The 18,122-nt window shown below is 42.4% G+C and overlaps 1 protein-coding gene across 3 annotated transcripts in view; it reads left to right on the top strand.

Annotated features, from left to right (window-relative positions):
• Window positions 1-350: 350 nt before the first annotated feature.
• The window catches only part of TERF1 (telomeric repeat binding factor 1), a 44,583-nt gene continuing 26,811 nt past the window's right edge, over window positions 351-18,122 (top strand). For 2 of the 3 annotated variants that reach the window (XR_012644407.1, XM_074987078.1), the window contains exons 1-3: window positions 351-700; window positions 6,217-6,312; window positions 12,441-12,571. Coding sequence is in view for 1 of the 3 variants with exons in the window: in XM_074987078.1 (XP_074843179.1) it covers window positions 469-700; window positions 6,217-6,312; window positions 12,441-12,571 (459 nt within the window). In the remaining 2 variants the exon portion in view is untranslated. The remainder of the gene's footprint in view (window positions 701-6,216; window positions 6,313-12,440; window positions 12,572-18,122) is intronic. The other variant, XR_012644408.1, reaches the window with a different exon arrangement.

Below are 18,122 nucleotides of genomic sequence, written 5' to 3'. Positions count from 1 at the left end.
GCGCAGCGCCAACCCAACCGCTGATGTGTGCACGGGGGAAACCGTGGCTACGAAGAGAGCAGGGGGCGGGAGCTGCACGGGAGCAGGCGCACAGGCGGAAACGCCCACAGGAGCCCGCCCGGCAGCGGCTCAAAGCGAGCCACATGCAGCGCAAATTGCCCCACCGCTTGGGGCTGAGACGGCACATGCGACCCACCCGCCAACTGACGGACGTCACCTTCTCGTGGCATCGCCCAGCCAATCAAAGCCCCGCGCCTGGAGGTGATGTCAGAGAGGGTGGAAACGGCTTTACGGCGGGAACGTTTAGGGGCATAGAACTGAAGCGAGCGGGACGGAAGAGGTGGGGCCTGTGAGGTGCCTGCGCGTAGCGGTGATGTAACGTACCCTCCCTCCCTCCCTCTCCTCAGCCGTGCGCTTGTTGTCGGGGCGGGGCCTGTCCCGAAGCCGTTGGCGGCGGCGGATTTGAAAATGCCAGGCGGAACTGAGGGGGAACGGCCCGGCACTCCCCGCGGGCAGGCGGACGGCGGTGTGGAGGCGGAGCCCGTGCGGAGTCCCCGCGGCCCGGGTTCCCCGGGGCTGCTGGCGGAGGTGGAGGCCGTAGCCGCGGGCTGGATGCTGGATTTCACCTGCTACGCGCTGTGCCGGCACTTCCGGGAGGGGCGGACACGGGACTTCGAGCGGTGCCGGGACACGGCGCAGGGTGAGAAGGGTGGGGCTGGCGGGCGGCGGCGGCTGCGGCTGCTCTACCACCCCCAGTCCCGTACCCATCTGACTGGCCGGGCCGCGCCGCGCCGCCTCCAGTGGTGCCGAGCCGGGGAGGCTTCCCTGCGCGCCTGATCCCGGGTTGGGCTGCCTACACCAGTGTGGCCGCCCCGCCTTGACTCCCGTCGTCGTGGGAGCTGTGGGCCCCTCCGTTTTCTGACCGTGGCAGCAGCGTAGCTCGCTGCCTCGACCTCGGGTCTCCCGTCTCAAGGGCCGAGCCAGCCCCGGGTGCCACTAACTGCCCGTGAGATCCGTTGGGTGGCTGCTGACGCTCGGGCGAGAGCCACACTGCGTCAGCAGATGGACCCACTCAGGGTCGATCTTCCAGCTTTTCATTTGCACATGTGTGAAATGACGCTCCCAGAGGTTGACCCCTGTAGGCCTGGCGAGAGACGAGGAATAAGGGTACGTCTATACTTACAGGAAGATCTTCTGCTGTCTAGAATAGCAATGTTGACAGTTAACTGGCAAGGCTCACTGCTGTTCTGCAGTTGCAGTGTTGTGTACACGGATCTCACAATTTCCAACATGTTCCATAGAAGGTCTGTGGTGTTGGAGATTCCAAAAGCCCATTAGTGCCCTTAGGGGACAGTAGTGAGAAATTAGATTAGATGGTCTTGTGCCTTGTGAACAAGAGGCAATCCAGTGTATCCAGCTCCGTCTGCGTGCTGCTACATGTCTTGCTCAGTTGTACAGAAAACTTTGTCATATCTGTCATTCTCTGCAGAACCCTCAAATAACCGGCATTTTAACCATAAGTAGATCTTAGTTACATGTTCCATAAGTACGGAATAATGAAAGTAAATACAAATAAATGCAGCAAATACAGTGTAAAATACTTCTCTTGTTGGTAAATAAAGTACTCTGCATATACTTTTGTTTTCTTACTATCTAATCTTGTTTTTCTTTAGTGTTGTTAGGTATACCTCTTTATTATCCAGAATATTTGTATATCCAGCAACCTCCCAGTCCCAGGGCTGCCAAATATGAAAGCGTTTACTGTAATCTGTTCCCATGATAAATATATTTTTCTAAATTTATTTTAATGTGTGGGGAGATTTTTATATAAAATACAGTCACAGGAAGGGACTCTGTGCTATTACACTGTTGATTTCCCTTCATGGTGGAAATAACCGTGTAGGTGAAACCCTTCTAGTTTCTCATATGAGAATTAGCAAACATGCACCTGATGTTTGTGTGTGTGGCTTGGTTGGCTGGTGGTTTTTATTTTTCACAAGCATTTGGTTGGTGGCTTCTTATTTTTCCCAGGCATTTTAGGAGGACCCAACAGTTCTTGGAGAAATTCACCTGTCTGGTATAGTCAGGATCAGAAAAGGGCAAGACTTTAGCTGCTTCCCTGAACCGTGAGGATATCTGTTGGAAAAGACATAGGGTGGGTAAAGTGTTGTAGTGCAGGCGTAAGCAAACTTTTTTACAGCAGGTCCTTTTTTTCATCCCTTTAATTAGATAGGGTCCCCTAAGCTGTGTAACAAAATCCAAACCAGTGGAAATTTATGGTCATATGTGGCAGAGATGTTGGGGGGGAACCTTTTCATGACGTGCTAGTCGGTGGGGCAGCAACATAACTTACAGTGGTGTAAGGACAATGCATGCAATGGGAGAGAGGATACTCGCTATACAGCTGGAGGCAAAAGCATGTTTGAAGAGCCTGCTCTGCCACCTTCCCCAGCGGTCCCACGCAGCTATTAAAACAAAAAAAATCCTAACTCCAGCAGTCCCAGGTAGTTCATCTTGCTGTTTCAGCAGCCCAGCTCAACTTGGGGGTGGGTGCATAGAGAGAACCCTAACAGCTGCCTGGGTTTAAAGAGCTCACTCACCTTCCCCCTTTTCCAGTCTTCCTGTGCAGCCTTATAAAGTTAAACAAAAGATTAACATAATTGCACTTGAAAATAAAAAACAAACACTCCCTTGGGAAATGGAAACAAGGGGCTGTCCCAGTAAAAACACATTTCTTATCTCTTTCCCCTCCCCCGCCCCCAGATGTCTCTGCAAAACATAAGGGGGTGGAACCAGCTGTCATGCTGGCCCTCTGCTGATGGCAGAGACTGCAGCGGCAGGGAGACAGGCAGCACTGCACAGAGCAGCTGATCCGAAAGATGTGCTGCAGCGTGGTAATGGAGGGCCCTTGTAGGGGGCAGGTGGGAAATGAACCCCATCTCCTACCAACAACAGAGGCCAAGGGAGCAAGGAGGCAGGCAGCGCACCACATGAGCACAGCACAGCTGCATACAGAAGCTACAGGGAGGCAGTGGACAGTCCCTGCAGGGAGGGAGTCGATTATGCTGCACCCTCCCTTTTGAAATTTTGTACATCCCAGTTTACGCACCCCTGTTTATAATGGATAATCAACTGACTATGAGCATGTACTGGGATGCTTGGGTAAAAAAAAGGCTAATGTGATTCTAGGTTGCATACAGAGGAGAATATTAAGTAGGGAGATTATATACTGGTTGTCACAAATACCAAAGTGCCAAGTACTGGACTACATATCCAGTTCTGATGTTCAGTTGTTTAGCATACTTTTTGATTTGTAGACAAGGATCAGCAAAGAGTCATGAGAATGATTAAAATGTTGGAAAGCATACCTTGAAAGGCCTAAGGAGCTCAATCTCTTTAGCTTATCAGAAACAGGGTAAGGGAGGAACTTGATTACGCTATAAGTACTTACCCTTTACTATCAAATCTATAGGACAAAAGTTTAACAAGGTACAATAGGTGGAAGCTAAAGCTAGATAAATTCTGACTAGAAATCTGCAAGATTGTAATTGTGGGTAATTTGCCTTAAGAACAATTCAGCCATGGCTGTGGACATTTTTTAAATGGACACAATGTTTTTCTAGGTGTGTTGTACTTCTAAGAATCAAATTGAGAGATGTTTTGTGGCCCATGGTATTCAGGAAGTCAAACTAGAATCTGAATTCTCTGGTGTCTGTGCCAATATCTCTCAAGAGAGAAACTATGAACCTCTGAAGTTCTCTAGTCTTGATTTAGCAATCTAAATGAATTTTTGGTTTTGGTATAAAGTTTCCCAACTTGCAGCACTATTTGTCTGAAAACCTTAGACTGAACTTTCTTTTTTTAACAAGATAACTTCCGAAAGCAGTGTCTTCTGAAACCTTGTCTGTTATTTTTAGTTTAAACTACATTCATCAATTTGTACCCAAGCAGTATGTCAGGTCATCTAACTATTTCTATTCATTTTCATGGGAGGCGGGGAAAGTACTAATGTATAGGAACAAAGGTGCTGTCTGTCAGCATTTGAAAGAAGGGAGATGGACAGGAAGGAATGCAAGAACTGTGGTGAAGCCATAGCCATAGTTATCAATAATAGGACTTGCAGTTGAGAAAACCCTTCTGTTTTCCTTTCTCTTGAAAAATTTCTTCATACATTTGCCTCCCTTCCTAGAGCTAGGTAAAATTCAAACTCTACTTTGCTTCAAGCGAAGGTCAAAATACACTATTACTACTGTACAGTTCAGATTTGAAGTGAAAGATCTGGAAAAGATGCAGTTGCTGAGGAAACTGCAATGTCCAGTGCAAAGAATTTGTTTCAAGTACACCACCTACAGTAGAGAAATTCAGTCCTTGTTATTACCTATACTGTACTGCAGTTGTTTGAAATCTTTTTACTGTAATCTTTTGAACTCTGTCTCCATCTACAGGATGCAATGCTCAAGGATGTACTGTTCCTATCTATTATCAAAAGATGAGTTTCAAAAACTTCAAAAGACATTACAAATGTAAACTTAAAGTATTTGTGTTTGAGGGGTGTAATCTAAAATCAAATTCTGTTTTGTTTCATCTATTTTGGTTGAGATGCGGAAGTCCTAGGAAGTAATGAGTATAAATAGTAGAACTCTTTTTGTTTAAAAAATGCATTTAGCTAGCGGAAGTCTGGAGTTAGAATAGTCCCACCGGTCTTGCTTCCATTTTTCACAGGGTAGTAGAATTGTAAAGAAATAGTATAAGGGAAGCCTGGAAAGGTTTGAAATATTTTGGATAATAAACCAAAATCTTTAAAATAAACTAACTTGTAAATGCTTTTAAATTTGTAGGGGCTTTTCCATCTTTGCCTATTGACTGACTATGAATTAGTGTAAGCAAGTACATTTTTTGCTGTAAATACATCTCAGGTAAAATAGAATGGCCACTGCTGCATACAGTAAGGTGTAGTGACATTAATGGGACTTAGGTGTCAGAAGATCTGAGTCCACCCTCAGTTAGCACAGCACATGCTGATGTGTTTTGCTGAATGGGGTTCTGCAGTCATGGGTGTGCCTCTGTGTTGCTTGTGTGATCTTGGACAAATTGACCTCACTCCCTCTCCCTTTTACTTTTCTCATTTGAACACTTTTGTGTTTTGAGGTATCATTAATTCAGTTTGTTCATCACCTTACAAAAAAAATTTATTAAGGTGATACAGGCTGTAACTTTCCCTTGATATGTTTTAATACTAAACTGCATACGTATAGTAAACAATGTTAAAATGCAAGCTGCTTCCTGACCGTAGCATTTGGTTTGAGCCTTGGCCTGCTAAACCTAGGGTTGTGAGTTCAGTTCTTGAGGAGGCTGTTTAGGGATTGGGGCAAACAGATCCTAGGGATGGTACTTTGTCTTGCTGAGAGAGGAGGGGACTGGACTGGACTGGACTGGACTAGATGACCTTCAAAGGTCTCTTCCAGCTCTAAGAGACATGATGTGATGTAAAATATGTAATATGTCTTTTCCTTCAACTTACTTGCCCCTTTCGAATAATATTTATACCGCTAGTGAATCTGTTTAGATTTTGATGGTCATAATACCATGGTGACTCAATTATTACATTCCATAAACCACTTCCTCCTGAGGTATAATAGTAATCTCTGTGTTCTCCTTTCCTTGTGGAATGTTGCAAGATTTCCCTTGCTTGTGTTTTAAGATGCTGCTGTTGCTATGGTAACTGATGCAACAAGAGTAACAGCTGCAATTAACTTTTTCTAGGTAATCCTATTTCCTTTGATCTGAGGTAGCAGTGGTTTGGGGCATTCCCTGGAAATGTCTTTGAAGTCTTGAGTTGTATTTCACTCATCTAGCTTAAGATTCTGAGTAGAACAGAAACTTTAATTTACATATTGGTATGATGCTATTCTGAATTTTGCTAAATATTTCACAGAATGTAAACCTATTGTGTTACCACCTCCAGTTAACTTCTGTAAATCTCAAGTCACATCTGTCTTAAATATGAACTTAATTACATCCTTTGATAACATAGAAGAATGTTAATTACTTATCCACTGTTGAAAAGATTGCTCACTGTTTTTTTTAAAGCATTTAGTTTTGTTAGAAAAAAGTGCTTATACATCAGATAGATATAATTTGTGCCTTTTTTATATCTATCCACAATGTGGCACTGGTGGAACAAAACTGATTTAAGTTTGCTCTTTCCTCTTTCAGCTCTTATTAATGGCCTGTCCAAAATAGCTGCTCATCAGATTAAAAAAGTGTACCTGTGTCAGTTTTTGACACGAATTGCAGAAGGAAAATCACTTGGTAAATATTTTTATTATAATTCTGATTTTAAAATGTTGTTTGAAGTGAAGTTGATAGCTTTGATCCACTTACTTGCTATGGTGTACCAAGTGAGTTTTTCCTTTCCTTCCCACATGTCTCCATCCTCACTTTTCTTAGTAACTGTGAATAGTTACATGGTTCTATTTTCCTCCTCATTGCATTCAGATAGTGTTCATTTTCTTGTTATTCAATGTAGTGTCTTTGACAAACAGAAAAATCAATCCTGCCTGTCAAGAGAGTGAGCCTATTTCATGTGTCTTTTTGTGCTTATCTTGTTTCTATCTGTGTTAAATTTTTTTTCTGTGTGGAAATTGCTTTGATTATACAGTATTTTTGTACTTCATTATAAGGTCTTTATCATTTTTATGCATTTTGTCTGGTTTACAAAACCCTAACTTTTACAATGAAAAAAGATGATTCTCTCAAAATGAACATCTCCTGTCACTAAGAAAAATTGCAAATATTTTAAGATAGTACCTTGCATAAGCTAGAGAGAAAGGTATCATGAGTACCTGTAAAATGTGGTGGTCTAACTAAAATATTTTAAAAAGAAAATCACAGAGCATGTTTAGTTCAGTGAGTTCTGCTAATGACTAGATTCAGCCACAATGTACATCCCTCATGGAGTCTTCACCTTTCTTAATAAGCGTAAACTTTATTCCAGTAGGCCAGTTACCTTGCTAGTGGCAAAGAGGAATCCATCCTTCTAATGCTAAACTATGTCTTTGACATTGTACGTCTTCAATGCAGTAGAAATATGTGACACAATTTGTTGAGCAACTAAAATTGTATTTCCATTTAAAACTGCAGCAAGGGACGTTTAGGTGGGACATTAGGAAAAGCTTCCTAACTGCCTACGTGGTCAAACACTGGAGTAAACGGCCCAGAGAGATTGTGGAATCTCTATCAGTGGAGACATTTAAGAGCAGGTTAGATAACCATCAATCAGGGATTCTCTAGACAGTGCTTGGTCTTGTTGTGAGGGCAGGGGACTGGACTTGATGACCTCTCGAGGTCACTTCTGGTTCTAGTGTTATATGATTTTATGGTAGCGACTTGCTTTACAGGAATATCCATTGCCCAGCTGTAATTTCTCAAAGATCTTAAGAACAAAGACCACTCAGACTTTGGCTTTTCTTACAAGAGAGTCTCCCTAGCAAGTATACTTGGTGCCTCAGTGGATGAAATGAGGGTCTCGGCCTGAGTTAACTTCCATCATGGTAACACATAGCCACCTCTGGTTTTGACCCTGGAAGGGGATACTCTTTAAGCTGGTCCTGTGCTTGGCAAGGTTCACAGGTTCCATCTCCTGGAGACCAGCTGGATAAAGGAAAGGCTCAAAACATGGCAAAACCCAAACGGTTTCTTCCTTCTCTGTTAAGGGCTCTCGAGAGAATACAAACCAGCCTTCATAGAAAGGCACTCCTTGGCAAAAAAGGTACTAGTGAACGGACAAGTTTCTCCAAGGGAAAGCAGTGGAATCAAGGTTGGGGCCGGAGGGGAATAATCCAGATGCATCTCATTCCTATCCAAAATCCACTTTAACAGAAATCACCTAGGTCTGCGTTCAGAGCTGCAAGTGAGGAGATCTGATTTCCATTGCCCAGAGCAATGGTTTTCATTCGCCACAAATAAGTGGGTCGGGAAACCAGTAACCCCGGGGTGGTTTCTCACGCTGAGAGTTGCATCCCATCTGTTCTTCATCCAATCGCCCATCGTAATCAACAACAACCATGAACTCAGTGCCCACTGGTGTCTGATGCCTCTCTCACTATTTCCTTGCATCTTTCCCTGTGCAGTGAGGAGTAGCTTATTTTCTGTAGACTAGCTCCTCACCAATCTACTATATCATCTACCCATTCTCTGTGTGGTCTGCATCTCTTATTTGACCCAGCCATTATGCCAAATACCAGGGTCTTGATTTTTCGTTCGTCATTCATTCTGCAAATATGCCTATATAACTGTAACTTCCTTTATATAACCTTCTGCAGTAGGTTCTCTTTCGTCTGCATCTTTCTGTATAATTCCTCATTGGTGACCACCTGCATCCGTCTTATTCTTAGGATCTTTCTATAACAAATCCTCTTAAATGCTAATATTCTTCTCTTCAAATCTCACATCTGTACAACATGCTGTGGAATACATGTTTTCAAGATGCTCAGCTTCATTCCTAAGCTAATCGCTTCGCTTTTCCAGATCTTATCCATCGCCTTCAAACTCACTCTTGCTTTCACTAGTCTAGTCACTATTTCTTTCTTGTAGTCTTGATCATACGTTATGTTGTTCCCCAGATAAGGGAACATCTCTACATTCTTCAGCTCAATCCCATCTACAGTGATCTTCCTACCTGTTTCCTTTTTCTCCAAATATCATTGTTTTGTTTTACTGATGTTCATAATCAGTCCATATCGCTTCCCTTCCTCGTTTAGCACCTGCACCATTTTCGCTATCTTCTCATCTTCCTCAATGATAACTATATCTTCCGCAAACCTCAAGTTGTTAATTCTTATCCTGTGTACAGACATCCCTTGTACCTCTTCCTTGATCTTGTCCATCACTCTCTCTAGATGCGTACCTCTACTCGTTCTAAACCAACTTCCCAACTTTCTGCATGTTCTTACCGCTGCCTCCATATTGTCAGTGATATCCTTCAACAACCATATTAGTCTGCTGTCCACTCTGTATGATTCCAACATGGTCTAAGTCACTTTCTGATCTATACTGTCAAATGCCTTCTGAAAATTGACGAAGCAAGTGTTGATGTTCTTTTGTCGAGCTTTCTCCACTATCAATCTTAGTGCCAGTATCTGCTGTATGGTACTTCTATCTTTCCTGAGCCCCGCTTGCTCATCTGCTAGATGTTGTTCTATCTGCTATCTTAGTCTCTCTATCAGTATCATCATCAGCACCTTGTCTACATGACTCATTAGGGCAATCATTCTGTAGTTCTTGCATTCCAGTGCACTTCCTTTCTTGTGTATTGTCACTCATGTGGATCTTGTTCATTCCTTAGGTGCTTTCTCTTCTTCCCATGCTATATTACATAGTCGGTGTATTTCCTAAATCATACTTTCTCTCCCATATTTAGTCATCTCTCCCATGATCTTATCATTTCCAGGGTGCTTGTTATTGTTTAGTCATTTTACTGCTTTTTCTACTTCAAAATATCAGTCTCTCTCTCAATGGCCAGCGGAGATATCTCTCTCAGTTCTTTGATCAATCTGTCTTTAAGCTCTCAGGTCCAACTGTGCCTTGTTTAAGTCAGTGTAATATCTCGTCCATCATGGAGAATAAACATGGTGTGATTCAGAACAAAATATCTTAGCATATCCCTTAATCTTCGGGTTCTTCTTCAGCTGCTTCTTTGTACAGAAATAGCAATAGGTATAAGAGCCTTTCTCAACCTCAGAAGGCTCAACAAGTTGATAAAGTTTTGGATGGAGACCGTGGTTTCCTTCCAGTCATGGGGAGAGTGACTTCGCACATTGCCATATCCTTGTATGATTCTGATACTACACACTTCCCAAGGCTCACTTACAGCAGGAAACATTAGTACTGAACACTCCCGTTTAGCCTGTTCTCAGTCCCCAGGGTTTTTTACAAAAGTGTTGGTATTGATAGTACACTCAGTTTGAGGGGCATCGCCTGTATGCATTTCTCCATATTTTGATCAGTTCTATCACAGTGAATGACACACAGGGCCACATCTTGGGATGCTGAATCTTTTCCAAATATATAGCTTCATTTGTGCCAAGAAAAGTTCTCCAGTGCTATGCAGTACTATATTTTCTTTTTGTGGAGCCACAGGAAGTCTACCATCACTCTCTGCTTCCAAATGTTAGGACTGTTAGGCTGTGGCCACAACTTAAAAATGGCCATGTTAATGAGGAGCTGAACTGAATATTGAGCGCCTCATTGGCATTTGCACACTGCCAGCCATGGTGCTTCAAAACCACCGCTTTCCAACACACATGGCTCGGCACAGCTACACGGGTCCTTTTCGAAAGGGGAGCCCTTTTCCTCAGCTGAGAGGAATAAGGGAATTTTGAAATGTGTGGGGTCCTTTCAAAAAGGACCCCCATGTAGCAGCACGCGTTCGAAAGCAGCGCTTTCAAAGCGCCGTGGCCAGAAGCATGTGAATGTTAATGAGGTGATGAATATTCAGTTTAGCGCCTCATTAGTATTCTTCAATTTGGCCATTAGTATGGCCATTTCAGTTTGGCCAAGAGTGGCCACAGCCTTAGTGTCGTGCAGAGGGATTGTTCCATGAGCTCAATTGTTTGTCAGAATTTTTCAAGCCTTTTTAGTAAAGGTGTGGAGCCACTTCCTCAAACACATGAAAGATCAAGCAGAGGTTCCTAAATTATGGTCAGCCCAGGACAATGTGTGCAAAGGTATGTACTTCTTTCTGCCTTCGAGATCCTTCAGTCCTCAATAACCAATGCAGATTGAATAGCTGTGCCAAGAGTTGTGCATATCCCAGAAATCCAGGAATTCTAGCCATTCTTGACTAGAATTGCATACGCAGAGGTCTTTGGTCCAGTACCATTATATATCAGGTGTCCGCTTTTAGTAGTGTACTCTTCACAGTATCCTTGGATATCCTGGCAGACAATCCACAGGTAGTTAAGTTCCTTCACACAGTCATACTAGCCAGACTGGTGAGCAGGCCACTTTTTTCCAAAATGAGACTTCTGCTCATTTGGGGTCCTGACAAGCCTTACTTTTAAGCTTCTGACTTCACAGGCAACTGTCTTATCCATTAAGACTTTTTTCTCAGTAGCTGTTACCTCCACCAGGTGAGTAACAGAGCTGACAGGCTTTTCTGTACAAGAGCCTTATTGCATGTTCCAGAAAGGGCAAGGTGGTGGTCAGGACACCAAAAACCTTTCTTGCACATTTTGCAAAGGGTACTGCTTCAGTTTGTTGAAAAGTACAAGCTCCAGCTGAAAAGGTATGGCACACACTAGATTTTCATCATTCTTCTAACATCTGTCTCCAGCATACAGAATCTGAGAGGGTATGCTTCCTGTTTGTGTTCTTCCACCTAAAAATGGAAGTCTAAGTCTTCTATCACCAGCTACATTAGACCAGACTAATGTACTCCATTTAGAAGTCAGAGTTGTCTATTATACCCTCAAGTTTCACTCATTTAAAAACTATGGAACTATTCCTCTACTTTCTGAAGTTGAAGGTATTGTAGTTTTCTTTGAGTCTCAAGTTTGTAGTTGACTTTTAAAATGTGTATTTTGGTAGTTTCAGGAGGAATGATAATGTGGCTACAGTTAAGAAATATACTAAAAAAACAGGAAAAATTCCCAAAGTACGGAAGATACTACTCCTATGGGTGTGTCTACACTATGAACTAACTTTTGAAGTTAATTCTGAAGTAGCCTACAGAAAATCTACACGTTTTCCCTTACTTGGAAGTTAATTCAAAGGAAGAGACCCCAACATCGAAGTCCTTACTCCATTCCCAGGAATGTAGTAGTGCCCTGCTTCAAAGTTTAGCTTCGAAGTAGAGTGTGTAGACACTCAACTTCGAAGTCTGTTACCTCAAAGTTGTACTTTGAAGTAAGCAACTCTGAAGTTATTTTTGTAGTGTAGACATGGCCTATATGCAGTATATGAAGAAGAGCTAGAAATTTTTTTATTAGTTGAAATTAAGGGGGGAAACTGAGCCAGTGTACTTTTATTTTGGATATGTTGGTGTACACACATCTGCAGTCATATTTAAACTTAATACTTATGAGTAAAAATACTGATCCAGTTGCAACACTGAGAAGTATAACTTGCTTTAAAAACAAATGCACGGTGCAGCCATGAGTATATGGGCAGAGTTCAGTTCCTGATTTTGCTAACAGTGAGAAGTGTAAGTCTGAGCTGAAGAAAACATGAAATGACAAATCCTGCATATGCTAAAAATATTTTGAAGAGATGTGAAGTTTTAAAACACAAATACATATTATGCAAAGTAAAAAAAAAAAAAAAATTGCATTTTAATGTGTCAATTTCAGCCATTAGGAAGATGGTGTCAAGCTATTACTTTTGGTCACTTTAGAGTTTAGTTCTTCTTCTAAACTTTTATATTTCATTTTTGCTTTAAGATTGTCATTTTGAAAGTGATCAGAGAATTTCACCTTTGGAATCTGCTTTGTCAATCTGGAAATTGCTTGAAGAAGAGGAAAGCAAACCAGATAAACTGCATGAAGATATTCATCGCTTAATTCAGATTCAGGTCTGTGTAAATGTTTTGAATAATCTACATACTCAAAAGGAAACTGCCTGAGTTCTAGTTCAACCTATGCTTTATAATTCTGGGGGAATTCTGTGCACAATATTAAAATTCTGCTTATTTTGTTAAAATTATACAATGTAATTACATTTTGATTGTCTGGCCCCAACGGGAGTTGAGAGGAGAAAACACAATGCTGAGCTGAGTGTTTGTTTGAAAGGCCATGTGCTCAGGCAGGCAGTTGGAAGCTGTGAGTCTTGATTAGGTTTGAATTGAAACACCGTGTGCTGATTGGCTGAGCTGTAGGCAGAGGGAGGAGCTATCGGGGAGGCCGAGCACTTAAACCCCGCTAGTAAGCGACCAGGGAGCTTTGCGACCGGGTGCTTGCGACCAGGGTGAGTGCTAACAGGAGGGAGTTTTGAGAGGGGAGTTTAGAGGGAGCCAGTGACTTCTATTGCCCTTAAACTTAAATCCTTTATAACAACCTCTATCTGAAACATTTAATTAAACCCTCATATATAATTAGAGTAGGAAATGGAGGCAGAAGCCAAGCAGCAGAGTGGGGGCTATCCTGTTTATTGTGTCGAGTGCAATATGTATGACTACCTACCCAGTGGGCGGGTGGCGTATGTGTGCGCTCGATGCAAGTTGCTCCTGGCCCTCAGAGACCGAGTGCATGCTTTGGAGGCCAGGGTGGCTGAACTGGAGGAGCTAAGGAAGGCAGAGGTGTTTGTTGATGAGACTTTCCGGGACATAGTAGGGCTGTCCCACCTCCAATCTGACAGTCCTGATGCTGTTACGGAGGATGAAAGGCTCAGGGAAGGAGAGCAGTCAATGGGAGCAGAGGGAAACCATCCCATAGTTGGGACCCTCCTTCCAGAGGGTGCTATGGTATCCTCTCACGCCGAGGATACTTCTCCGGGGGAGGGAGCGCCAGCTGTTAGGAAGAAGCAGGTTTTAGTAGTGGGGGATTCGATCATTAGAAATATAGATAGTTGAGTTTGTGATGACCGGGAGAACCGTATGGTGACTTGCCTGCCTGGTGCGGAGGTTGCGGATCTCTCGAGGCATCTAGACAGACTTATGGGCAGTGCTGGGGAGGAGCCGGTGGTCGTGGTACATGTCGGTACCAGTGACATAGGGAAGGGTAGAACAGATGTTCTGGAGGCCAAATTTAGGTTACTAGGAAAGAGACTGAAATCCAGAACATCTATGGTGGCATTCTCTGAAATGTTTCCAGTTCTACACGCAGGGCCAGATAGACAGGCAGAACTTCAGAGTCTCAATGCGTGGATGAGACAATGGTGTAGGGAAGAGGAGTTTAGATTTATTAGGAACTGGGGACACTTTTTTGGGGTAGGGGGAGCCTATACAGGAATGATGGGCTCCACCTAAATCAAGGTGGATCCAGACTGCTGGCATTAAACATTTAAAAAGGTCGTAGAGCAGTTTTTAAACTAAGAGGTGGGGGAAAGCCGATTGGTGCGGGGGAGCATGTGGATCGGACAGAGACTTCTCTTACACGAGGCTCCATAGATAGGGATTCCCTAGAAGTTAGTCAGATAGGGAACGTGGGAAATAATATATGGGCAAGATCAGATGTGAAACAATCGCATATAAAAAAATCCAAGGCGTCTGTGAAAGGCAGACATATAAATAGTGGTAGTTTTTTAAAGTGCCTTTACACAAATGCTAGGAGTCTGTCTAATAAGATGGGTGAACTGGAGTACCTCATATCAAAGGAGGAAGTTGACATAATAGGCATCACAGAAACATGGTGGAATGAGGACAATCAGTGGGACGCTATCATACCGGGATATAAATTATATCGGAAAGACAGAACAGGTCGTGCGGGTGGTGGAGTGGTACTATATGTGAAGGATAATATAGAATCAAATGAAACAAAAATCCTAAAGGAATCAAAGTGTTCCATAGAATCATTATGGATAACAATTCATTCCTCTAATATGAATATGGCATTAGGAATATATTACCGACCACCTAACCAGGACAGTGATAGTGATGCTGAAATGTTAAGGGAGATTAAAGAGGCTATCACAATAAAAAACACAGGAATAATAGGAGATTTCAATTATCCCCATATTGATTGGGTACATGTCACCTCAGGATGGGATTCAGAGATGAAATTTCTTGATGCCTTAAATGACTGCTTCTTGGAGCAGCCAGTACAGGAACCCACAAGGGGAGAGTCAATTCTCAATCTAGTCCTGACTGGAATGCAGGATCTGGTCCAAGAGGTAACTGTTACTGGACCGCTTGGAAATAGTGACCACAATATAATAACTTTTAATATTCCTGTGTTGGGAAGAACACCGCAGCGGTCAAACTCTCTGGCATTTAATTTCAAAAAGGGGAATTACACTAAAATGAGGAAGCTAGTTAAACAGAACCTAAAAGGTAGAGTAACTAAACTAAAATCCCTGGAAGCTGCATGGAAACTGTTTAAAGACACCATACTAGAGGCCCAACTTAAATGTATACCCCAAATAAAAAAACACAGTAAGAGACCTAACAAAGAACCACCATGGCTTAACAGCCATGTTAAAAAGGCAGTGAGAGAGAAAAGGGCAGCTTTTAAAAAGTGGAAGTCAAATCCTAGTGAGGAAAATAGAAAGGAACACACACACTCCCAAATAAAGTGTCATAATGTAGTAAGAAAAGCCAAAAAAGGTTGAGGAACAGCTAGCCAAAAATTCAAAAAATGATAGTAAAATGTTTTTAAATATATTAGAAGCAGGAAGCCTGCTAAAAAAGCAGTGGGGCCCTTGGACGATAAAGATATAAAAGGAGCGATCAAGGACGACAGTGCCATTGCGGAGCGATTAAATGATTTCTTTGCTTCAGTCTTCACGGCTGAGGATGTTACAGAGGTTCCTGAATCTGAGCCAGCCTTTTTAGGTGACAAATCTGAGGAACTCTCCCAGATTGAAGTGACATTAGAGGAGGTTTTGGAGTTAATTGATAAGCTGAATAGTAACAAGTCTCCAGGACCAGACGGTATTCACCCACGGGTTCTGAAAGAATTCAAATGTGAAATTGCGGAGTTATTAACAGTGGTTTGTAACCTATCCTTTAAATCCGCTTCGGTACCCAATGACTGGAAGACGGCCAATATAATGCCAATATTTAAAAAAGGCTCCAGAGGAGACCCTGGCAATTATAGACCGATAAGTCTAACATCAATACCAGGCAAATTAGTAGAAACAATAGTAAAGAATAAAATTGCAAGGCACATAGAAAAGCATGAATTGTTGGGCAAAAGTCAGCATGGTTTCTGCAGAGGGAAGTCGTGTCTGTCTAATCTGTTAGAATTCTTTGAAGGGGTTAATAAACATGCGGACAAGGGGCACCCAGTGGACATAATATATCTAGATTTCCAGAAAGCCTTTGACACAGTCCCACACCGAAGGCTTTTATGTAAATTAGGCTGTCATGGGATAGGAGGAAAGATCCTTTCATGGATCGGGAATTGGTTAAAAGACAGAGAACAAAGGGTTGGAATAAATAGTAAATTTTCACAATGGAGGAGGGTAACTAGTCGTGTTCCCCAGGGGTCAGTCCTGGGACCGATCCTGTTCAACTTGTTCATCAGTCATCTAGAAAATGAGGTAAGCAGTGAGGTGGCAAAGTTTGCAGATGACACCAAGTTGTTCAGGACAGTCAAAACCAAAAGGGATTGTGAAGAACTACAAAAAGATCTCAGCAAACTGAGTGATTGGGCAGCAAAATGGCAAATGAAATTTAATGTGGGTAAGTGTAAGGTAATGCACATTGGAAAAAATAACCCAAATTACACGTACAACATGATGGGGTCAAATTTAGCTATGACAGATCAGGAAAGGGATCTTGGAGTTATAGTGGATAGTTCTCTGAAGACATCCACGCAGTGTGCAGCGGCAGTTAGTAAAGCAAATAGGATGTTAGGAATTATTAAAAAAGGGATAGATAATAAGACAAAAGATATCATACTTCCCCTATATAAAACTATGGTACGCCCACATCTTGAGTACTGTGTGCAGATGTGGTCTCCTCACCTCAAAAAAGATATATTGGCATTAGAAAAGGTTCAGAAAAGGGCGACTAAGATGATTAGGGGTTTGGAACGGGTCCCATATGGGGAGAGGCTAGAGAGACTGGGACTTTTCAGTCTGGAAAAGAGGCGATTGAGGGGCGATATGATAGAGGTATATAAAATCATGAATGGTGTGGAGAATGTGAATATAGAAAAATTATTTACCTTTTCCCATAATACAAGAACTAGGGGACACCAAATGAAATTAATGGGTAGTAGGTTCAAAACTAATAAAAGGAAATTTTTCTTCACACAGCGCACAGTCAACCTGTGGAACTCCTTGCCGGAGGAGGCTGTGAAGGCCAGGACTCTCTTAGGGTTTAAAAAAGAGCTCGATAAATTTTTGCAGGTTAGGTCCATAAATGGCTATTAGCCAGGGGTAAAGTATGGTGCCCTAGCCTTCAGTACAAGGGCAGGAGATGGATGGCAGGAGGTAAATCACTTGATCTTTGTCTTCTGTTCTCCTTCTCTGGGGCACCTGGCATTGGCCACTGTCGGCAGACGGGATACTGGGCTGGATGGACCTTTGGTCTGACCCAGTATGGCCGTTCTTATGTTCTTAAGAGAATAAAACAAAATTCTGGAGGGAACATTACTTCTGTGCATTGTTCAGTGGCTCAGTATTCCTGCAGGAGTATAAAGTGTAAGTTGAAAATTTTATTGCCCTGAACTGGTTATCTTATAAGATCATCATCAGCCATCATGTGCTCAACACCCTTTGGTGAGTGATGCCTCTCTCACTATTTCCTTCCATCTTTCCATGCCCAATGAAGGGTGGCTTAGTTTCTGTAGACGAGCTCTGCACCACTCTACTGTATCATCTGCCCATTGTCCGTGGGGTCTGCCTCTCCTGTTCGAACCTTCCATTATGCCAGATACTAGGGTCTTGATTTTTTTGTGTCATCCATTCTGCAACTATGCCTGAATAGTTGTAACTTCCATTCTATAACCTTCTGCAGTAGATTCTCTTTTGACTGCATCTTCCTATATAATTCCTCATTGGTGACCTTCTACATTCATCCTATTCTCAGGATCTTTCTATAATAACTCTTCTTGAATGCCAATATTCTCTTCAAATATTTTATCACCCATGTTTCAGGTCCATACAACATGCTGTTGAATACACACGTTTTCAAGACACTCAGCTTCATTCTTAAGCTAGTTGCTTTGCTTTTCCAGCTTTTTATCCATCGCCTTCAAACTTGCTCTTGTTTTTGCTATTCAAGTCGCTATTTCCTTCTTACAATCGAGATCATGGGTTATGTTGCTCCCGAGATACGTGAACTTGTCTACATTCTCTAGTTCAGTTCCATCCACACTGATCTTTCTTCCTATTTCCTTATAGCCAAATCCCATTTTTTGTTTTATCCATGTTCATAATCAGTCTGTACTGCTTCCCTTCATCATTTAACACCTGCACCATTTTCGCTAATTTCTCCTCCTCTTCCTAAATGATAACTA

The sequence above is a fragment of the Carettochelys insculpta genome, chromosome 2 (assembly GCF_033958435.1).
Source record: "Carettochelys insculpta isolate YL-2023 chromosome 2, ASM3395843v1, whole genome shotgun sequence".
NCBI lineage: Eukaryota > Metazoa > Chordata > Testudines > Carettochelyidae > Carettochelys > Carettochelys insculpta.
The sequence above is the reverse complement of the archived record's forward strand: the minus strand, read 5'-3'. Positions and strand labels throughout refer to the sequence as shown.